The sequence below is a fragment of the Narcine bancroftii genome, chromosome 7, assembly GCF_036971445.1.
Source record: "Narcine bancroftii isolate sNarBan1 chromosome 7, sNarBan1.hap1, whole genome shotgun sequence".
In the NCBI taxonomy this organism is placed as follows: Eukaryota; Metazoa; Chordata; class Chondrichthyes; order Torpediniformes; family Narcinidae; genus Narcine; species Narcine bancroftii.
Window position 1 is genome coordinate 164,692,565 of NC_091475.1, and position 24,238 is coordinate 164,716,802.

The 24,238-nt window shown below is 40.0% G+C and overlaps 1 protein-coding gene across 9 annotated transcripts in view; it reads left to right on the top strand.

The window, feature by feature from the left end:
• The window catches only part of LOC138739315 (PC3-like endoprotease variant B), an 827,554-nt gene that overhangs the window by 759,743 nt on the left and 43,573 nt on the right, over positions 1–24,238 (top strand). For 5 of the 9 annotated variants that reach the window (XM_069891108.1, XM_069891107.1, XM_069891109.1 and 2 more), the window contains one exon: positions 2,864–3,049. In XM_069891108.1, coding sequence (XP_069747209.1) covers positions 2,864–3,049 — 186 coding nt within the window. Of the gene's footprint in view, positions 1–2,863; positions 3,050–4,212; positions 4,662–5,782; positions 5,857–6,064; positions 7,097–24,238 lie in introns of those variants that run through there. The other 4 variants (XM_069891111.1, XM_069891112.1, XM_069891115.1 and 1 more) reach the window with 4 other exon arrangements.

Sequence of the window (24,238 nt, forward strand, 5' to 3'; positions counted from 1 at the left end):
ATCACATATTCAAAATTGCTTCCTTCTGGTATTCTCAGGCTGCTTCCCAATTTGTCCTTCAAGTAGATTTTCAGTTGGTGGTATGCAAACATTGTACTGTGAGTTATACCATATTTGTACTTCATTTGTTCAAAAGATAATAATTTATTTCCCGAAAAACAATTTTCTATTCTTTTGATCCCTTTTCTCTCCCATTCTCTAAAGGAAAGGTTATGATAGCCTTAGCTGTAGCAAAAAAATGTATTATGTCAACCTGGAAATTAGAAGATAGCCTGAGAATACAGCAATGGTACATAGAAATGAATAAATGTATTCCATTGGAAAAAAAATAACATATAATTTAAGAAATAACATCACAGTATTCGAACAAATTTGGGAACCGTACATGGAACACAACAGAGAAGTCCTACCGCGGACCTCCACCACCTATAATGACAGAAGGAGAAGAAGACAAAATGAACTGATCCAGTATGTAAAAGTAGATGACACAAATTTCTTGTTTATTTTCATTGTGTGATGACATTGTTTAATGGGTTTAATGTATCATATATGTTGAACGTTGAGTGTGTGGGGAGGTGGGATGAAGGAGGGAGGGAAGGGAGTGGGGGAAAAGGGGAGAAAATGATGCTGTGTATATTCAAGAGGGAAATGTTTGTGTGTATTTTGGTTAGTATGGTTCATAGTGTGAAAAATTTTAAAAAAAATTTAAAAAACATGAACCCATGGTAAAACCTGTATTGTCATTCCAGTTTGCTAGTACTTCATTTGAGAGAGGGGATTGACTGGGCAAAGGGAACTTTGCCTGTAATGGGAAACCTCACTCACGAGAGAAACCCAAAGATTGCAAACACTGAAATCTTGAGCAAATAAGTTGCTGGAGGAACTCAAAGTATCAGAAAATATCCAAGGGCAGCATTGGTCAGACAAAGTTTTGAGTCAAGACACTTTAATGTTTTTTATCAGTTTATCTTAAACAATTCCCAGCCATTTTTCCAAAATTCATTTGTAACAAATAATGTCCTCTCCATACTCAGAAAGTTGCCTCTTGATTGTAACCCCAAACCCATTACAGAAAAATAAGCTACACGGGCATTTCATAGCTAATTGTTGCAGCCCAATGTTGCTATTTTAGTATATTACGTTTACTAAGAAATTATTTGAAATGTTTGTTTTTCCACAGTTTTACTTTGCATTTTAATCTCTTCATTTTGCATTTAACTCAGGTAAATTTCAAAATAATAAGCACCAATTCCACAGTGTACTTACGCATACATATTTGTTAAAATTGGGTACTTTTATCATCTAGCCACTCAATATTCCTCTGAACTTTTCTATGTTGATTCTTTCCATATCAGATGATGCCTCACCTTCACATATTGGGTTGAAGGTTTCAATAACTGAAGTGGAGTTGAAGTCTGAAGCCTTTGATTTCAATCCAAATAAAGAAGCCTTCGTCCTCTCTTCACACCCACTTCCAGAACTTGCATGGTGCCGATAAGTGGTGATCGATTTGTCACCATGGTGACCAACCAATTGCTTCTCACTTACAGGAAGTTCAAAGATAATTTTGGAACAATATGGGCCATCCTTGTTATGTAATTTTCCCACTCATTCCCTGTAAGAAGATTGTGAAAAATTCAAAACACATTCATAATGCTTGTTTAAAATCACAGAAAGAAGCCTCGACTCATTGGGTCTCCACAAGCTGCCAGCAGAGCAATCACATCAATGCCATTCTCCCTCTTAGTTCATCATAGCCTGCAATTTATCTCTCCCACATGCCATCAATTAACTTTTGATTTATTTGCCACTGAACTCTACCAGGGGTCATTTACAGCACCTAATTGTTTAAGTTCAAGCTTATTTTCACAAACCCAGATGCAGTGAGGTTTTTTTTGCGAGCAATCAAGCTAGATATCTCATACATGGTACAGCACACCTTGTACAGCTAGTAAGACATAGTACAGAAGTGTAGAATTTCAGAGAGAGAGAGAGATTATTTAGTATGAAGCAATTGCAACATAGTTTACCAGTGCAAGATTCATTCAAGAATCTGATAATGGCAGAAAAGAAATTGTCCTTGAATCTGGTGGTGCATGAATTTACTAATGTAGAAGGAAATCAGAGTACTTGAGGAAAACCCATGCAGTGACAGGAGAATATGCAGACTCCACTAGATTGTCGCACTAATGAGACAATAGCACTAATTACTTTGCCATCATGTCATCCATTTGATCCTGGACACAGAGTTAGCTCCAACCTAGCCAGCTTCACATCACCACCATCTCTTCAAATCTATCTCAGTCCCAATGACAGAATAAATCAGACTGAGATTTGATTGTCAAACAATAAGTGGTCGGAAAAACTCAACTGACCTCAATAAAGGGTCCTGATCCTCAATGCATCCCTCTCTAAGGATGCTGCCTGACCCAGTGTTTACTCACATATTCCAGCATCTGCAGTTCCTGTGTTTCTCTGAGAGTCGATGAAGTTTGACATCATGTGAATAAATTTACCAGAGTATCATTGCATAATGAATGAACAATTAAATGTCATCCATTGGTGGTTCAAATGAATGCAGACAGCATTCTGTCACAACATTGCTATCTAACTCTTTAGTTTTGACCCTTATATATAAGGATAAAAGTCATTATTGGACAGATTGGCTGGTAACCTAGGATTTAAACTGTGTGAAAAAGGCATAAGATATAGTGTAGTTGCTAAAATATGAGAGGAATATTGATGTAACCAGCATGAACATTTTATACATGCAGCAAAACCCCACTTGTCATCAGTGCCAACCAGTATTAGTTGGGCAGCTTTGTTCCATCTGGCAAGTGATGAAGGATTTTAAATGTTTCAGGTGACTGTCAACATTTCAAGCGTCTGCCGTGGTGACCTCAGCATTTCTCTCACCTCACCCTACGGGACCACATCAGAACTCCTTGCAGTCCGTTTAATTGACAACAGCAAATTTGGATTAAGACACTGGACAATGATGAGTGTTCACTCTTGGGGAGAGGACCCCGAAGGAGAATGGAACCTTACAGTGAGTACTCTTTAGTTGGCTTTGCTTTTGGTTTTAGTTTTGTTTGATTTGATGATCTCTGGGATCCTACTAGTGAATTTCAGCCAATGTGTGTGGGGATCCAGCCAACAGAAAGTCAACAGGTCTCACTCAATTCCCATTCAATCTAAATTTTAATTCGCCAGTTAAAATAACAGAGTTTTAATTGCGTGGCAGCTTGAGCAGTTTCCATGATGTCAAAATGGCCAAAAGGCTCTATAGCCAATGACATTTTCAAAGTCACTGTGGTGATGTACACTGAAATTTAGGTTTCCTGTATGGATTTTATTTCTGCCAGAATTTTTCCTTCCATTTCTATTTCCCTCTATCAATGATTGTTGTCTTGTTGTGCCTTCTTTGCAACAATATATGATAGAACATGTATGAACATGTGTTCATCAGCATACAGGAGGGAGATTGAAAACTTGGCTGAATGGTGCATCAACTCAATGTCACTAAAACCAAGGAACTGAGTGTTACATGAAGGGAAAACCAGATGTGTACCATTCATTGATCATTGGGGGATCAGATATGGAGAGACTAAGCAAATTAAGTTCAACGGAGTTATTATCTCAGAGGATCTTTTCTGGACCCAACACTCTTATGGCATCACAAAGAAAATATGTCAGTGCCGATAATAAATTCCTCAGGAGTTTGTGGAGGTTTGGTATGACACCAGAAATTCTGGCAAATTTCTACATATGGGTGGTGGAAACTGTGCTGACCAGCTGCATCATGGTCTGTTATGGGGACACAAATACCCCTGAGCATAAAGCCCTGCAAAAGATAGTGGACACAGCCCAGGACATCACAAGCAAAACCCTCCCCACAATTGAGATATCTACAGGGAATGCTGCCATCAGAGAGCAGCAGCAATCATCAAGGATCCACATCACCCAGCACAGACTGTTCTCACTGCTGCCATCAGCAAAGAGGTGTAGGTGTCACAAGACTCACAGCATCAGGTTCAGGAACTTCTACCTCTTCACCATCAATGTCCTCAACAACAAACTCAAGGACTCATTTAAAGGTCTTTATTGTTTTTCCTCTCTGTATTGCACAGTCAGTTTGTTTACATTTCTTTACTTGTTTACATGTGTACATATAGTAATTTTTTTGACTACTAATATCTTTCTCACCCTTAGGTAAAAGAATCTTAGGATTGTATGTGAAGCCATGTATGTATTCTGACAATAAATCTGAAATCTGAACATGTGAATTAGAAAATGGAGTAGGCCACTTGGCCCTTTACTATTTAGCACAACACAGTTGAATTGAGACTTATAGAAGGTGAACAAACATTGGTGGCCATTGAAACCAGCAAATGATTACAACAAAGCCCTATGTAAGCTCAACAATCAGAACTTCATCTTGCATTGAGGCACATTCCTCCAGACTCAATATCAACTTGAACAATTTCAAATCCTGTACATTTCCTCAGATGATGAATTGCTGGAGGAACTCAGCATGTCAGACAGCATCCAGGGATGGAAATGGTCAATCAATGTTTTCGGCCTAACCCCTTCATCTAGATGAAATGGTATATTGGAAAACAAGCTGGGCAGGAGACCAGAGCTGATAGAAGGGCAGAACAAATGAGAGATGGAGAGAAAGGTCAAGAGACCATTACGAAGGGAGATGTCTGTGTGTGTGTGTGTGTGTGTGTGTGTGTGTGTGTGTGTGTGTGTGTGTGTGTGTGTGTGTGTGTGTGTGTGTGTGTGTGTGTGTGAGAGAGAGGGAGAGAAATCAGAATAGGAGGAACATGATTTGTTGTTCCTCAAGTTAAGACTACCTGCAGTCAATAATTTTAGCTCCATCAACCACTCCCACAGTGACATGTCTGTCCATTGTAAGGGCAAGGCTAAACATAAACTTGTGGAACAACACATCATATTCCACCAGGACAGCCTTCAACCTATTTAGGAGTTATGAAATTGTGTGGAACGCAGACATTAATGCTAATGAAAAACAGTCCTTAAAAATACTAAGTAAACAATTTAATTTCCACTAGTTGTTCAAGGCCATTGAAACTAATCATCGGAATGGGATATTCTGATACTGTAACTACACAGAGGAAGAGAATAAATGAATGTTCATGTTAATCAACCCTCATGATGGGATCAGGAAAGGCATTAAGTGGCCTTCTCTTGTATTAACACGTCATCAAATATATGTCCTTACCACTTAATGCACGGTTATGTCTATTATATCAATTAATATTCTGGCTATTGGTATATCCAGGTAGTAGACCAAGTTGAATATATTGGATGTTGTGTCTTTTGTACTCAGAACCCCCTGACGAATATTCAAAGGAGTTCTGCCAGTTTGGATGTGCTCGCATTGTAAATATATTTCCAACCTGGGACCTTCTTCACTCAGAGAGTGGTGAGAGTGCGGAACAAGTTGCTTGTGGAGGTGATTGGTGTGGGTTTGATTCAATACTTAGAGAAATTGGAGTAGGTATATGGATGGAAGGGCATGGAGAACTGAGGCCCAGATGAGGACGAGATGGAAAAATAGTTCGACACAGATGAGAGGCGCCAAAGAGCCTATTTCGGTGCTCTAGTGTGCTATGATTTCATGGAATTTTGCAAAACATACCTCTCTATGCTCAAAATAATAAAGTTAAGTAGATAATTATAGCCATTGAAACAGTAGTTAATTGTTTATTCTTGTCTTTCTGTTTACAAAGTATAAAACATTACTCTATTGTAGACTGTCAGGAGAGAGGAGAAATAGATTCCCCAGAAGACCTGCTTGTGATGAATAAGGACTTCTAATGTCTGTGAGTTTCAGTGACTCAGTCACACATTCTCAACAGTCTCCTCTTTATTATAGGAATTTTCATTATTCTGTGCTCAAAAAAACACTTGTTTTTTTTAATTCTTTTCCAGATCCTGATGAAAGATCAGGACCTGCAATGTTCACTCTGCCTTTCGCTCCACAGGAGCTGTCTGGCCTACTGATTATCTCCAGCATTTTCTGTTTTTATTTCAGGACCTAAACGTGTTGTTTTCAATTTAGACTTCTAAATTAACGACTGAAGCAGCTCACTGGAGGGAGAATAAGAAAAGCCAAACAGGTGCATTTGCAGCCACCCTCAGGTCGGAAGTACTGAGCAGATGATGCATCTCATTCTGGGGTCTCTGCCATCGCAGAATGGGACCTTTGGACCAATCAGTTAATCACGTGATTAAAAGTGGATTGGAGGCAGAAAAGGCATCTGGAAACGACAACATCTAGGGAATGGAAGTTAAGATCTGTGCTTCAGAACCAGATCTGTCTCCAGACAGGGTCTTCCAGTGTAGTTGCAACACTAGCGTCTATCTGACAGTGTTAAAAAATTCACACATTGATCCTGTCCATGAAAGTCTGGTTATTTGCTGCCCAGTTGATCTGTTCCATGACATCAGAGGCGTCATGCCATCAAGTGGAACGTACTGACAATGCTCAGATGGACGTAGACTTTCATAGATATATCACTCGATCTGTTTTGCCTTGGATTGGCATGTCAGGACTGGCATTTCACCTTTGCCCAATTTTAATGAAAATTATCCACATTTTTAAAAAATTCCTCAGTAAGAACTACAAATAGCCAATATGTGGAGGAATTTCTTTAGCCAAGGGCTATGGGGAGAAGGCTGGGGAGTGGGGCTGAGGAGGAGGATGGATAAGCTCATAACAGAGTGGTAGAGCTGACTGGATGGTCCAATTAGCCTACTTCTGCTCCTATATCTTGTGACATGTCAAAGTTTGATAGGTGTGAAAATTCCAAGTTTCTGCTAATGTTCTGATAAATATGAAGAAGCATATAAAGTCAGATTATTTTTTAATTTATTAAGCCTAAATGCAATTGATGCACTAACACAGCATCCAACACGTATTCAACCTGTAAAACAGTGCTTTGCTCCAAACATTCATGAGTTAATGTACAGTACTAAATAAGGGCTTACTTTCAAAAGATCCCTAAGCTGTGTGGACCTCTTCAATAAACTGGGACTTTCCCTTTTTTTTTAATCATTCAACATTTATTTCTTGGTTATAATGATAGTCATGTTTGTTGCCAATTAGTAGTAATTCTGTTGCGCCTGCAGGAAAAAGGAATGCCAGAGTTGTAATGTCATGTCATGAATGTACTCTGACAATAAATTTGAAATCTGTGCGGCACAGAGACAGGCCCTTCGCTCCACCACATCCATGCCAACCTCTTTGACCAGCTACAGTCGTCCCATTTGCCCACATTCAAGATCATATCCTTCTGTGCCTTGCCTGTTCTAAGTGTTATCTGGAAATGTCTCTAAATGTGATAATTTTATCCGATTCCACCAACACTTGGCAGTGTGTTCCTGATATCAAACATTCTCTGTGTAACAAAAAAACATACAACACAGATCCCTTTAAATCTCCTTTCTCTCACCCTTTTGATTTTGATCCCCTTTCTGTGGATAAAAGTGTTTGGCCATCTATGCCTCTCATCGTCATATATACTTTTAGGTCACTTCTGAAACTCCTTTCCTCCAGGGAAAACAAGCCCAACCTATCCAATCTCTCACCAAAACTAAAGTCCTCCAATATAAGCAACATACTCTGATAATCTCTTTTAACCAACACCCCAGAACAGCACACTCAAGTTAAGCCTACCCAGTATTTTGTTAAATTGCAATTAGGTTGTCAATATTTTCAATTTTACATAGTTTCAATTGTGTATTAGGGCACCATCACTGGAGATGTATTTTATTGATTGGTATTTTTGGTTACAAGTTTGGTATTTATTCAACTTTACTAGAAGGGTGCAAATTTAATTTTTTAAAAATGATCATTCCATCTATGTTAGCAGGAGACAAAATAATCTTACATGGTAATTCTAAATTGCAGCTTTGTCATTGACATGCCATTTCTGGTACATTGGGAATAAAATTTGCAGAGAATAGATCAGTGGTGCTATTGTTTACTGATTCATGGACAGCTCAAGTCTACAATTGACAATTGCCTCAGACTAAGCTGTCTGCCCATTTTCTCAGCTAGAACATCAAACATGAGACAAAGAAAACTGGGCGAAAATAAATAAAATGTTTAAAGAATAGCGAGGGAAGCAACTAACAGATGTAATTTCATGAAGGGAGGTATGAAAAGAGCAGCCATGAAAATGATTTTAATGCATTCAAGCTGTGCTAGTACATTAGAATCAGAATTAGAATGCCTATTTCAGCCTTCTTTGAAAGGCTATCTACAGCAAATCTTATCAAGAGAAGAAAAAAAAAGCAGAGGAATGTACAGATGCCATTCTCCATGAATTACAGGCTGTGTAACTGCTCATAGATAAGAGTATGCAGATTACAATGGGGCTTCTATGATATGCTCTTAGTCTTTAAGCAGCAGATTACACAAGTCCAGTATATTTGAGTAACCTTCCCTATTGGAGTGGGATAAAAATCATTTCTCAAAGTCTGTGAAATGTCAAGGTGCAAATTGCAGTACTTGGAAAAATTTTCCATGTTAAAAAGTACACACTTATTATACACCAGTGATTGTCCGGTATAAGAAGCACGCTGACCCACTGCATTATATAAAATTGCTGTGAGATATAATGTTGTACATCAGCTTGTATAATTAATCCTTTTTCAGTTGTTAAAGTGCCTTGGATCTACTTGCTATCATGGTGAGAATAATGGCTAGAGAGCCTGCTGATTTTAGTTTTCATTTTTATTATACTTTTTCTGAATTAACATTCACAGCATGTTTAGCTCTGGGCCTATTGCGTGTCCTTCTGTTTGTTCTCTGGATGTTATATTTCTTTTTTCGAGCTTGAAAGTTCACAGATTACTTGGCAAGAAACATTTTACAAAGAAAACGGATGGGAATTGAATTTGGCTCAATAACAATGATTGGTTTTGCCCCATGAGAGCCCTTTGAACTCCAAAATTATGTCTGTGGCACATTGGTGATGGTATTAGGATGCTAGGGTGATTCCAATGTATGTTTGCAGTGAACACAGATCATAGCATCAATCAGCATTTAACCCATCTATTTTAGAGCTCCACACAGACTCTCTTAAACTGTCATGGATGAGTGGCATTCAGTAGGAAGGACCTCTGACAAGCATTAGTTAAAAGTATCATCAACCACTTAGAAGTTCATAGCTGGTTGAATTTTTCTTTTTTGTCGCTACAATTCTTCAAACATTTCATACTTTCGAGAGTCGGTTGAAGTTGCTGGATGTCTGATTATCATCAAGTCAAGTCAAGCTCATTGTCATCTGATTGCACAAGTACAACCCGATGGCAGAGCATTCTCCGATCCTCAGTGCAAAACATGCAAACGCTCAACCAGACTTAACACAAATACAGACAAACAAGGCACATGCAGGACAAGTCTTCATATGTCCAAATAAATAAATATTGTTTTGTGACTATGAGAGTCACGGATGGTTAGTGTGTGGAGCTCCTTTGGTCGTTCAGCTTCTCACTGCCTGTTCTCAGCCTGGTGGTGCCGGCTCTGATACCAAAATGGAACTTTACGGTACAAAGTTTACCTGTCCAAGTGCCTCCTTAACATTGTAATTGAACACTTCTCCACCTCTTCCTCTGGCAGTGCTTCCTGTGTGGAAAAATTGTCTCTCAGGTGCCTTTTAAATATTTTCCCTCAGACCTGCATAATACAAAATAAAGGTCAAATACACAAGAAATTAAGATAATATCTGTTGTAAAATAAATTTTAAAAGTAAAACATTTATTAATTTGCAAGCTGATAGATTTTTATCATGTAATGTTGCTTCACATTTATAAAATATGGTTGGTCAGGGTCAGGGGTAAATCTGCCAGTATTCATTCAACAAGACTTGACATTTACGAAAGTTTTCACAATGAAAGTAACGTGCAAAATAATGAAGCTTTGTCAAGTCACTGATTCTGAATTGATTCTAAAAGTATATCCTGAAAACAATTTCTGAATTTCTATGTCAAAATCAATGTATGGTGAAGCCAAGAGACACTGTCAGTTTTACTCAGTTATGGCAGCAAGCAACGATTGTTTTATTATCATAGCAAATACAAATGTTGAGTCAAGAAACTTGACATATTACATGGATAGTTAGAAGTGTTGAGGGCTATTTGTGGTCTTTGCACTCCTGCTGTTGAAATTGTGAGGTGACATTTTTGCTGAATGTGGCCCAAACCAAAACACCCATGAGCAGTACATAGACTCCTGCCAAAATCCCTCCTTTCCTCGACCTACTTCTAACCACTGAGTGGTGTTCCTCCTCTTCTGCTAGCCTTATTTTATTGTGGGAGGATTATTACTAATGTTCGTATGGTTACTGTAGTATGTTAGAATAGTTATGGGTAAAATATGTCTTTAAAAGTGATAGATTGTGGGGGTTTAGTTTAGGTTACACTTCACAGAGTAATACCACAAAAGACATCTCATTTAAAATGCAAGAGCTTTGCTGAAGTGAGACATTGTGTCACCAGTGACTTTGCAGAGACAATTGAACTGTTTTAGAAAGAACTTCACAAGGGGGTGCAAATGGAACAATGTTCAGATTCAGATACTGATAAGATCTTTCAAAGATTGGGTTTGGAGCCCTGTAAGAAGTAATATAATTTTTACAAGCAGATAGAGGAAAAACAGACAGATGATCTCTCTCTCCCTCTCTCTCTCCCTCTCCCTCTCCCTCTCCAAAAGAGAGGTCAGGTCTACAATAGCAGTTAAGGCTCCAAAATGGCAAGCTGGCAGGCTTGTTGAAAATTCCCCATTTTGAAGACAGGTTGTGAGTTCTAAGTTGAGTTTAGCTTGTTGAAAACCCTTGTCGTCCTTACAAGAGGAAATGGCTGGCTAGAGTGATTCTCCTAAAATAAAGGAAACTAGAGGAACTCTGTGGTGACTGAAAGAAGAGGTAATCATTTGGAAAACTCATGATGGGGCAAGTTTCTTCAACAAGACACTGAAGTGACTGATTAGAGGAAATCAGTTTGTATGTGTCCAACCAACAAATTTCTCTCAAAAATCAAACAAGAACCTTCCTGAGTGATAACCATTTAACTAAGCCCTAGAGCCTGGTAGAAATTATAAATGTTAACTTCTGTGCACAGTATAAGAATTGCCTGATATTGGTGAACTTGAAGAAGTGAAAAGTGAATGATTGGACAGTGAAACAGAACACATAAACATTACCTACACGTGCGCTTAGAATTAGAAGGAGGTTAAGTTAATAGTAATATGTTTAAGATTGATCTTATTATTATGTTTAAAGAAAATTAAAAGCAACTTTTGTTTAACCATTGTCTTGGTGAATTTCTATTGCTGTTGGGTTTTGGAGTCCTCTGGGCTCTTAACACTACAAATAACTTGTTTGCTCAGAAGCCTTGAAGTCAGCATGATGTTTTTCAACATCTGGTTGAATCGCTCTCTGTGAACATTTTAAACTCGAAACAATCTCCCAATATAGCAAACACTCATAAAATTATTCCATTATAAGAAATCAATAGGCAGCGAATGCAGGTGGCACCCATGTTATGGCTATATGGATGCTGGAAATTTACAAATCACCATCCATAACTGTGAGATACAAAATCAAATTCACTTTTAGAAAGTATCTGACCCTAACCATAATCCTAACTAAATAAATGTGTTCTTTTATAATTCACGTTATTTGACGCGCATTCAGATAACTCTGCTTCATGACATACAGATCATTTTCTAGAAATTCAACTCCCCCCCCCCCACCACCCACCCTTATAGTGTGGTGTTCACCATTGGTAGGGCTTGCAATATGGGGAGGGATGCTTCCTCCCAAATGGGGGTAGAGTTAAATATTTAAGAATTGTCTGATCAAAGTTGCATGTGAAGTGAGGTCTCAACAACATGCAGCCTGGCAGTGTTTTGTCCCTTCCAATCTCAAATGGAACCCCCTAAAAGAATAAGCACCATCAATCTAATGTTTACAACTTCACCATAAAGAGAAAAGATAAGTTAGCAATCCCTTGTTAGATCATTAGAAACTGCACATTTCAGTTGATGAACACAGGTCCACATTAATTAACATTTACTTCCATTCTCCAGGTACTAATGGAAAATTATCTATTTCCTGTTTTATTTTCAGTTGTTTTCTTTTTTCAGCTCTTTTCTTTTAGTTAGAATATGTTGTTTCCATTTGACGATCAAGATGCAGATGTAGGTTCCACCTGTAGGACATCAGGAGTTCTGATGACATTGATCATTGTTTTGTGGTTATTCTTCAATTAAGCAAGTTTTACTTCAAACCATTCCTGAATAAAAACCTTCAGTATAAAGCAGTGGTTTTCAGTGCCCTAAACTCACATTCCACCTTAAGCAATCCCTATGCCATAAGTGCTCTGTGATTAGTAAGGGATTGCTTAAGGTGGGAAGGGAAGGTTGAGCATCACTGTTCTCGACCCAATTGTCAGTGAAATATTTTTCTTGAGAAAAATTGTCATTGGCCCATTTCCTTTGGAGTTATGAAACCGTGCACATAACGAGTCAATTGGGTGTGATTAAAACAGTGGTATTCAACCCTTTTTCTTCCCACTCATGTCCCACCTTAAGCAATCCCTCACTAATCACAGAGCATTTACGGCATAGGGATTGCTTAAGGTGGAATGTGAGTTTAGGGGGCAGTTTGAAAACCGCTGGTATAAAGGAAGCCTTCTTCAAAATTGACTTTACTGCTTATTTTACTGATAAAGAACTGTTTGTTCAATGTATCAATTGCATGTAAACTGTTTAATATTCATCTCTCCACCTTGTGACCAAATGAAGACAAGAATGCAAAATGATTATAAATAAACTGGTAATTAGAATTTAAACCTATTTTTTGGAGTTTTGTCTAAAAGGGTGAATATTTGTATGCTTGGGGATGACAGTGTCTAAAATAGAATAGGAAACCTAGAGAGATAATAACCTGGATGTTTACTTCCTTCCCCAGACTGTGCTTAACAGTACATTCTTAGACTAAAGCCATTATTATCTTTCCTCCAATTCTACAATCTATTATTATTCTTAGGAAGATGACCATTAATGCTTCAAGAGATCTACAGGACATTAACACAGTCCCTGATTGAAGGAAAATTACATTCAGTCACTAGCAGATCTGAATAAAGACAGAAAATATGATGTTCTCTCTTTTTTAAAAAAATAAATAATCAATTTTGCTTTATTATTAAAGGGAACAGTGAGAAAATCAGAGTGAAAATATAACCTTTCAAATTGAGAGCTATAACTGAAAATCTAATTTCTCAGGCTGCGTAAGATTAAAGCAGGGAAGCTTTGGTACACTTTTGTTAAACCAGTATCAAAACATGTAACCATGGATAAATTTCATATTTGTAGTCTGAAAATCATAATAAGGGAAAATATCCTGTCTTGAGTATTGTATCATTTAATGCAGAATTTCTACTTAAAAGTCAAATAATCTTTTAAAAATTTGAAAACATACTGAATCAAAAAGTATTTATTAAGATTTTTTTTTATCTTTTGTTTTTGGGATCTGCACATTATTGTAAATGCAGGTAATCTTTCCACCCTAAACCATCTTTGAGAAGGTTGTGATAAGTCTTTACCTTGACTTGCAACTCTCTTTTAGGTGAAGGTACATCCAGAATGCTGTTAGGTAGCAAGTTCCATAATTTAGTCCCATGGAACATAAAGGAATAAACAGTGCCTTTACTAGCCAGAATGGGAAGTGGGTGACTTTGTGGAAAAATATAGATGTACTTCTTGGTGGTAGAGGTCATAGCTTCTGAGAAATGTTGTCAGAGGAGGCTAGGGGAGTAATTGCAAAAGGGTCATAAAGAGAGTTTTTGGCATCTTGGCCTTCATAAATCAAAATACAGTTTCGAGTATAGGAGTTGGGATGTTATGTAAAGCTGCAGGAGGCCAAATTTGGGTCACCTAACTACAGGAAATATATTAATGATTGATATCTGGACTTCAAGAACTGAGCTACAGGGAAAGGTTAAACAGGTTAGGACTTTATTCCCTGGAGCATAGAAAAATGAGGGGAGATTTGATCGAGGCATACAAATTATTTACTCTGTAAATGTAGGTAGGCATTTTCCACTCAGGATAGGTGAAATACAAACCAGAGGGAATGGGGATAGGGGAAAAGTTTTGAGGGAACATTAGGGGGAATTTCTTCACAGAGTGACTTGTGGAAGTGTGGAATGAGTGCCAGCTGAAGCGGTGAATGTAGGCTCAGTTTTAACATTTAAGAAGAATTTGGACACGTACATGAACACTGGTGGAGGAAATAAATGTTTAGAGTAATGGATAGGGTGTCATTCAAGTGAACTATCTTGACCTAAATAGTTTTGAGCTTCTTGACATTTGCTGGAATTGCGCTCCTTCAAATAAGGGGAGAATATTCCTCAACACCTCTGTCTTGTGACTTGAGAATGTAACAGCAATAATTGTAGCATCAGGAAAGGTGTTGGGGGGAAGTCACTCACAACAGGATACCCAATGTCTAACCTGCTCTTGAAGCCACAGTATTTGTGCAGCTGGCCTGGTTTAGATACTATTCAGTTGAATTGTCCACATTGTAAATGGAGGGTTGGTGAAGGTTATGGGATTGAACTTTCTCTTCTGAGAGGGTTTTTGTCAGAGTAGATTGGATTGAAAAATAGAAGGAAGATGAAATTCCACACTTAGAAATGTGGGAAAATTTTATTTAGTATAAAGATGATGTCAGGATACTTGACTTCAAACATGGTAAATATGGAGCAGTATTTTAAAGCTGCTGTCAGGATTTGTGGCAAGGCTACATTCAGTGTCTTTTGACAATTGCCCATTGATCCCCAAATGGGTGGTTTGCAGGAGGAGTGAACAAACACTCCAGATCATACGTCAGATTTCAGATTTATCGTCAAAGTACATATATGATAACACTTACATCTCTGAGATTCTTTACCACTAATTGGTAGTGCAAAAAAACTGTACACAGCATATACATGAAAACAAATGAAAAACTGTAAACAGATAACGAATGTAAACAAACTGTGCCATACAGAGAGAGAGATTTTTAAAAATCAATAAGGTGCACAAGTAAGAGTCCTTGAATGAGCCCCTGATGGAGTTTGTCATTGAGGAGTCTGATGGTGGAGGGGCAGCACCTGTTCCTGAATCTGGAGGTGTGAGTCTTGTGACACCTCTTTCCTGATGGCAGCAGCGAGAACAGAGCGTGTGCTGGGTGGTGTGGATCATTGATGATTGTTGCTGCTCTCCGATGGCAGCGTTCCCTGAGGATGTTCTTGATAGTGGGGAGGGTTTCACCTGTGATATCCTGGGCTGTGCCCAATACCTTTACACTCAGGGTTTTTGCTGTCCCCATACCAGACTGTGATGCAGCCGGTCAGCACACTCTTCACCATACATCTGTAGAAATTTGCCAATATGTGTGGTGTCATTACCAAACCTCCACAAACTCCTGAGGAAGTAGAGGCACTAATGAGCTTTCTTCACAATGTCTTTAGTGTGTTTGGTCCAGGAAACATCCTCCGATATAATGACTCGCAAGAACTTACATTTGCTCACCATCTCCATCTCTGATCCCCCAATGATCCTGAAGACAACAATCAGCTCCTTAATTTTGGTGGCATTGATTGCAAGGTTGTTGTTGGTGGACCCTTCAGCCAAGTTGCAGTTGCTACAATCTCAAAAAACAAAAAGGGGCCCTTTATAAAGGGTCAAAATTTAAAATGTTGACAGACTATTTATCTTTATGGATGTCGGCTGACCTGTTGAGTCCCTTCACCTTTTTGTTCACTCATGCCCTGCACAACTATTTCAGAAAGCAAAAAGAATTAAATTGACTGAATATTTTCACAACAATACCAAAGGCGATACTGTGACAGATTATGTTGTATTTTATATTGTCTATAGATATGTTTTTGGGAGATAAATTGTGGCAGGTTTTTTTTTAGTGTAGGCCACATACAAAAAATTCAAAACAGATCTCATTTAAATACTGGAGCTCTGCTCAAGCCAGACAGGCTGGCTTTGAGTGCCTTTGCAAAAGCTTTGGAGAGTGCCTATAAGGACTTCACTAATGGATTGTTGTTTTGAAAAGCAACAGATGAAAGAACTCAAAGGATTAGGTTCAGAGCTGCAGGCTGTCTTAGGGCAGTTTGCTCTTCTAAGAGGGTCATGTGGTTTTGCAAGCAGAGAGGGTCAAACAGGCTTTTTCTGAGAGAGAGGGAGAATTCAGTTCTAGATTTCTACAGTTGAGCAACAGCAGCTGGGACTGGAACAGGACAAGCTGGCAAGCTTGTGGAAATGCCACATTTTGAAGACAGGTAGTAAGTTCTTAGTTCAGCTGGTCAAAGCCCTTGTGATCCATGCAAGAGGAGAGAACTGGCTCCTTAATGTTTCACTTGAAATAAGAGGGCTACTCAGGATCCTTTAAACTAGAATGGTTGGGGGGAGGGAACAAAATAGTACAGAGCAGTAAGGAGAAGGTTAGAATGCAAACAAAGAAAGTTTGTAGTAAGTATTTGAATATGGATGGGCAGGTGATAGAGAAGGGAAATGCTCTGGAAGATGATGAAGGGCAATTGGCAGGAAAAGTAAATAATGTTGTTCTTAAAGATGAGGGAAAACAGGGATTAAAAATTGGGAAATCCCTGAAATTCATATATTTCAATGCCAGGAGTATTGTAAAAAAGGTGGATGAGCTGAAGGTGTGGATTGATACTTGGAAGTATGATGTGGTAGCGATTAGTGAGACATGGTTGCAGGAGGGATGTGATTGGCAACTGAATATCCCTGGGTTTCGTTGTTTTAGGTGTGATAGAGTCGGAGGGGCAAGAGGAGGTGGGGTTGCATTGCTTGTCAGGGAAAATATTACAGCGATGCCTAGGAAGGATAGATTAGAGGGCACATCCACGGAGGCTATTTGGGTGGAACTGAGGAGTAGGAAAGGAGAGGTTACACTTGTAGGGGTGTATTATAGACCACCCGGAGGGGACCGAGACCTAGAGGAGCAAATCTGTAGGGAGATAGTAGATATTTGTGATAAGCACAGGGTTGTAATTATGGGAGATTTTAATTTTCCACATATAGATTGGGAAACACATTCTGTGAAAGGACTGGATGGGTTAGAGTTTGTGAAATGTGTGCAAGATAGTTTTTTACAACAATATGTAGAGGTGCCGACCAGAGAAGGAGCAGTGTTAGATCTACTGTTGGCAAATGGGATGGGTCAAGTGACGGAGGTTAGTGTTGGCGAGCACTTCGGGTCCAGTGATCATAATGCCATCAGCTTCAATGTCATTATGGAAAGAGAGAAATCAGGGCCAAGGATTGAGGTTTTTGATTGGGGAAAAGCTAGATTTGAGGAGATGCGAAAGGACTTGCAGGGTGTGCATTGGGACAATTTGTTTTATGGGCAGGATGTAGTAGAGAGATGGAAGTCTTTTAAAGATCAGATTTTGAGAGTGCAAAAGCTTTATGTTCCTGTTAGGTTAAAAGGAGGGGCAAAAGGTTTGAGAGAGCCGTGGTTTTCAAGGAATATTGGAAACTTGGTTCGAAGAAAAAGGGAGGCGTACATTAGATATAAGAAGCATGGAGTTAAGGAGATGTTTGAAAGATACATTGAATGTAAGAGGAATCTTAAGAGAGGAATTAGGAAAGCTAAAAGAAGGTACGAGAAAACTATGGCAAGCAGGGTGAAAACTAATCCAAAAGAGTTCTACAAATATGTTAATGGTATGAGGAAAGCTAGAGACAAAATTGGTCCCTTAGAAAATCAGAGTGGAAAACTGTGTGTGGAGCCTAGAGAAATGGGGGAGATATTGAACAGTTTCTTTTCTTCGGTATTCACTAAGGAGAAGGATATTGGGAGATGTGGGATAAAAAAAGCAAATTGGGTAAATATGGGGAATATAGAGATTACAAAAGGTGTAGTTTTAAGGCTTTTGAAGAATATAATGGTGGATAAGTCTCCGGGACCAGACGGGATCTTCCCCAGGACATTGAGAGAAGTGAAGGAGGAAATAGCAGAGGCTCTTGCGGTAATTTTCCAAATGTCATTAGATATGGGGATAGTGCCGGAGGATTGGCGCATTGCGCATGTGGTTCCGTTATTTAAAAAGGGTTCAAGGAGGAAGCCTGGCAACTATCGGCCTGTAAGTTTGACGTCTGTGGTAGGTAAATTAATGGAGAAAATTCTTAGAGATAGTACTTATAAACATCTGGATAGACAGGGTCTGATCAGGAGCACTCAACATGGATTTGTGGGAGGAAGGTCATGTTTGACCAATCTGATTGAATTTTTTGAAGAGGTGACTAGGAATGTGGATGAGGGTAGCGCAGTGGATGTTGTCTATATGGACTTCAGTAAGGCCTTCGATAAGGTACCACATGGAAGGTTAGTTAGGAAGGTGCAGTCTTTAGGTATAAATTTTAAGATAGTCAAATGGATTGAACATTGGCTGAAAGGGAGAGGCCAGAGAGTGGTAGTGGATAATTGTCTGTCAGGTTGGAGGCCGGTGACCAGTGGTGTGCCTCAAGGATCTGTATTGGGCCCATTGTTGTTCGTTATATACATTAATGATCTAGATGATGGGGTGGTGAATTGGATTAGTAAATATGCAGACGATACTAAGATAGGTGGAATAGTGGATAATGAAGAAGGTTTTCAAGGATTGCAGAGGGATTTGGGCTGCTTAGAAAAGTGGGCTGAAAAATGGCAGATGGAATTTAATGCTGATAAGTGTGAGGTGCTTCATTTTGGTAAGAAGAATCAGAATAGGACATATGTGGTAAATGGGAGAGCATTGAGGAATACAGAAGAGCAGAAAGATTTAGGAGTAACGGTACATCGTTCCCTGAAGGTAGAAACTCACATGAATAGGGTGGTGAAGAAGGCTTTTAGTATGCTGGCCTTTATCAATCATTGCATGGAATATAGGAGTTGGGAGGTGATGTTGAGATTGTATAAGACGTTGGTGCGGCCTAATTTGGAGTTCTGTGTGCAGTTCTGGTCACCTAATTATAGGAAGGATGTAAACAGGGTGGAGAGAGTGCAGAGAAGGTTTACCAGAATGTTGCCTGGGTTTAAGCATCTGGAGTATGGGGAGAGATTGGACAGATTGGGTCTTTATTCTTTGGAGCGTAGAAGGTTGAGAGGGGATTTGATAGAAGTATTTAAGATTATGAAAGGGATAGACAGAATGGATGTGGATAGACAATTTCCGTTAAGAGGAGGAAAGATTAAAACAAGAGGACATGAGTTAAGAATTAAGGGGCAGAGGTTTAGAGGTAACATGAGGGGGAACTTCTTTACTCAGAGAGTGGTAGCTGTGTGGAATCATCTTCCGGGAGAAATAGTGGCGGCGGAGTCAATTGTATTATTTAAGAAAAGGTTGGACAGGTATATGGATGAGAAGAAGATGGAGGGTTATGGGCATTGTGCAGGGAGGTGGGACTAGAAAGGGGTGTTTGGTTCGGTGCGGACTAGAAGGGCCTAATGGCCTGTTTCCGTGCTGTAATTGTTATGTTATGAACTCTGCAGTGACCTGAAAGAGCGAGGTTGTCACCTGGAAAACCCAGATGGAGCAAGTTTCTTCAGAAAAACTCTGAAATGGCTGATGAGAAGGAATCAGTTTGTGTCCTGGAACAACAAATCTCTCTCTGAAAACCAACAATAACCTTTCTGAATGGTAACCATTTACCTTTCAAGCACCAAAGCCTGGTGAAATTCATAACTGTTAAATTCTGTGCACAGTATAAGAATTGCCTCCAACCAGTGAACTTGGAGGAATGAGAAGTGAAATTGGACTGTGAATTAAAGAACTTTTCTGAACTTACACACATTACATACACATGTGCTTAGAATTAGAAGGGGGTTGTTAAGTTAATAGTAATAGGTTTTGAGTTTTGTGTGCCCGATGGAGATGTGGGGGGGCTGGTAGTCATGGTGGGGAGCTGGCTGATGGAGGACCTCAGTTTTCTTCAGGCTGACTTTCAGGCCAAACATTTTGGCAGTTTCCGCAAAACAGGACGTCAAGCGCTGAAGAGCTGGCTCTGAATGAGCAACTAAAGCGGCATTGTCTGCAGAGTAGTTCACGGACAAGTTGCTCTTGTGTCTTGGTGTGAGCTTGCAGGCGCCTCAGATTGAAGAGACTGCCATCCGAGCGGTACCGGATGTAAACAGCGTCTTCATTGTTGAGGTCTTTCATGGGTTGTTTCATGTTGAAGAAGATTGAAAAGAGGGTTGGTGCGAGAACACAGCCTTGCTTCACGCCATTGTTAATGGCGTGTTTACCTATCTCGGCTGAACCATTTCATCAGATGCAAGGATCGACAATGAGATAGACAACAGACTCGCCAAGGCAAATAGCGCCTTTGGAAGACTGCACAAAAGAGTCTGGAAAAACAACCAACTGAAAAACCTCACAAAGATAAGTGTATACAGAGCCGTTGTCATACCCACACTCCTGTTCGGCTCCGAATCATGGGTCCTCTACCAGCATCACCTACGGCTCCTAGAACGCTTCCACCAGCGTTGTCTCTGCTCGATCCTCAACATTCATTGGAGCGCTTTCATCCCTAACGTCGAAGTACTCGAGATGGCAGAAGCCGACAGCATCTAGTCCACACTGCTGAAGATCCAGCTGCGCTGGGTGGGTCACGTATCCAGAATGGAGACCATCGCCTTCCCAAGATCGTGTTATATGGCGAGCTCTCCACTGGCCACCGTGACAGAGGTGCACCAAAGAAGAGGTACAAGGACTGCCTAAAGAAATCTCTTGGTGCCTGCCACATTGACCACCGCCAGTGGGCTGATATCGCCTCAAACCGTGCATCTTGGCGCCTCACAGTTTGGCGGGCAGCAACCTCCTTTGAAGAAGACCGCAGAGCCCACCTCACTGACAAAAGGCAAAGGAGGAAAAACCCAACACCCAACCCCAACCAACCAATTTTCCCCTGCAACCGCTGCAACCGTGTCTGCCTGTCCCGCATCGGACTTGTCAGCCACAAACGAGCCTGCAGCTGACGTGGACATTTACCCCCTCCATAAATCTTCGTCCGCGAAGCCAAGCCAAAGAAAGAGTAATAGGTTAAAGCTTGATCCTGTTTTCAAGTTTAAAGATAATTAAAAGCAACTTTTGTTTAAGTAACCATTTGTCTTGGTAAATATCTATTGCTGCTGGGTTTTAAGCTCCTCTGGGCTCATAACAATAGGACTCAAACCTTAGTAAAAATGTGGAGGCAAGTCAGACTGGGTTCTAAAGGGCAAGTTCCACTCCCAGCTGGAAGCATTTTTTTTGTTGTTTCTTTTTAATACAGGTGACAAGGCCACCTCTTTCACAATGTTCATTGGGTAATAATTTTGAATTATCTCCACAATAGTGTTCCCATAATGTGTTCAGATGGAATACAAGAAGTTTGAGGTTTTGTTGAAGAAAGCTTATTGAGCACCTGCAGAGCAGTTGATGGATACTATATAATGTAGGTAATAGAAACAAGTTTGTTTACTGCTTTTACACAGATATATGTTTCTTAAATGATGGTGCAGCTTTGCAATGGTCTTCTTAAATGGAGAATGTAGAAGCTGAAGAAGCTTTGAGGAGTCAGGAGGTGAATTGTTCATCTGAGTGCACCCAACCACTGTTCAACAACAAACTCAATCAAGGGCTTATTTAAGGGCTCTTACTTGCACACTTTATTGAATTTTTTAATTCTCTCGGTGTTGCACAGTCAGCTTGTTTCCATTCGTTATGTTTACAGTTCTTTATTTGTTTTCACGTGTACACTGTGCACAGTGTTTTTGCACTACCAATAAGTGGTCATTTGGCCTCGCCCGCAGAAAAAAATAATCTTAGGGCTGTATGTGATGGTATGTGTGTACTCTGGCAATAAATCTGAAATCTGTACTCTTGTCATCTTTAGTATAATGGTGACAAACCTTTGATCAATAATAGACCTGAGATTGTCGGTCAGAAAATTCACCAGAGAGACATCCATTGAAAATTTTGTTGATTCTTCCCTCACTTATGAAGTATAAACATGATTACTTGCAAACCCAACTCTGATTTTATTACATCCTGCAGTGTGACAATAATGTCAGTTTCATTCTTGTAGGGATTGTGTAATCATTAGTGAAGAAACTTTCCACCTGCTTTATGGCAGACACAATGCAATTATTGAAGTAGCTGAAGATGGTGGTGAAAATGACATTGCTTGGAAGAATTTGATGCCCTAAGGTTATGATCCATACCAAGAACGGGCCTAAAAGACTATGGTCTAGAGACTCTGACATCGACCAACATGAAGTGCTTCAGGAGTCTGCCCATGGTTCATATTAATTGTAGCCTCCCAGCCAGCCTTGACCTCTTTGTATCATTATCTGCACAACAGATTCATGACAGACACCACCTCCCTGGCCCTATGTGCAATTGTGGAACATCTGAATAATAAGGACACTTATGTTAGGCACCTATTCATTGACTTCAGCTTTGCAAAATAAACTCATCCACAAACTCCGAGATCATGGTCTCAGCACCCCTTCTCCAGACGGCAATCAATGAGGATTGATGACAGCACCTCTTCCACAATCACCCTTCACCAATGCCCTGCAAGGTTGCCCACTGGGCCCCCTCCTGTGATTCCTGTACACCAATGATTGTGTGGATGAAAACTGCTCCAACTCTGTCTAGAAATTCACAAATGCACCACCATCATAGACTGGATCTCAAACAACAACGTCAGAATGTAGAAGGGAAATTAAAAAAAAGAGCTAGTGGATTGATGCCGGGACAAAATCCTTTGGCTCAATGTCAGTAAAACTAAGAATCTGACCATAGACTTCAGGAAGAGGGGTGAAGCTCACTCCCGTAAGTGCATCAAATCCACTGAGGTAGAGATGGTAGTCAGCTTTAAGTTCTTTGGAGTAAACATTTCCAAGGGCCTGTCATCATTCAGCCTCCTAATCAAGAAAGTGCCGCCGATCCTCTACTTCCTCAGATGCCTGAGGGAATTTTCATGTCACTTGCACCCTTTAACAGCCTCTAAAGATAGATCATCAAAAGTACCCTGTAAAGACACATCACTGTGTGGTAAGAGAACTACTCCAAGTAAGACTGCAAGAAACTGCACAGAGTTGTGAACGTACCTCGGATCATCACAACCTCCATCCTCCTCTCCTTTATCAATTCCATCAACACTTCCTGCTGCCTTGGAAAAGATGCCTACATATTTATAGACTCCTCCAACCCTGACCACACTCTCTTCACCCCTGCCTATTGGCGAAAATATTTACAAGTGTAAAATCACACACCTCCAGATTTAAAGATATTTTCTTTCCTGCTGTAATTAGACTCCTAAATGAACCTCAGAAAAATTGTCTTTGCTCTAGTCTCTCTCTCTCTCTCTCTCTCTCTCTCTCTCTCTCTCTCTCTCTCTCTCTCGACATGGTGACAGATACTCAACAATTACGTCCATTGTCAGATGGTCGGGAGGTCATTATAAACGGTGTGCAAGGGATCAGAAGCACGATAAGCTTGCTCGCATTCATGCAAGACACAAAGCAAATCCGCCTAGTTCCGTGCTCTGATGATTTTATTTGCAAAGGTACAATCCCTAGAAACTAAACTGGATTAACTACGGCTGCATGTGAACCAGAGGGAAATGAAGGGCTGCTGCACTCTGGTAATAACTGTTAGTTATGAAAGACTGGCATGCCTCCAGGATTTCATTCCAGACATGGCTATCCAGTTAGTAATATGTTTGTTTTGATTGTGCCTGAAGAGGGTGCACAAAATCAGTGAACCAGTGCAGACTCGAAAGACCAACATGGCCTGTTTCCGCTCCGTAAATGGTTATATGGTTTAAGTGATTGTTGTATACTGTGAATCCCTTGACCGCTGTCGACAGCAGCCCACAGGCTCTGCAAGTTCCTCACCTCAAGTCGTCAACAGCTCACCACCTGTGTGCTCTTCAGCCATAGAAACCCTCATTGGTCCACTGCCATGGTCAAAGTACCGTGGGCCATCTCAACTGCCACTCCTTCTCAAACAGGGGATGTTCTCCCCATTTTCTGGTGCACTGTGCCAGCCCTCTGCTTTCCCCAGTGTCTGCAACCCCTCATAGCTGCTGCCGATCATAGGCGCTGCCATCTTGGGCGCATACCCCACGGTCACAGAATTTTTAAAT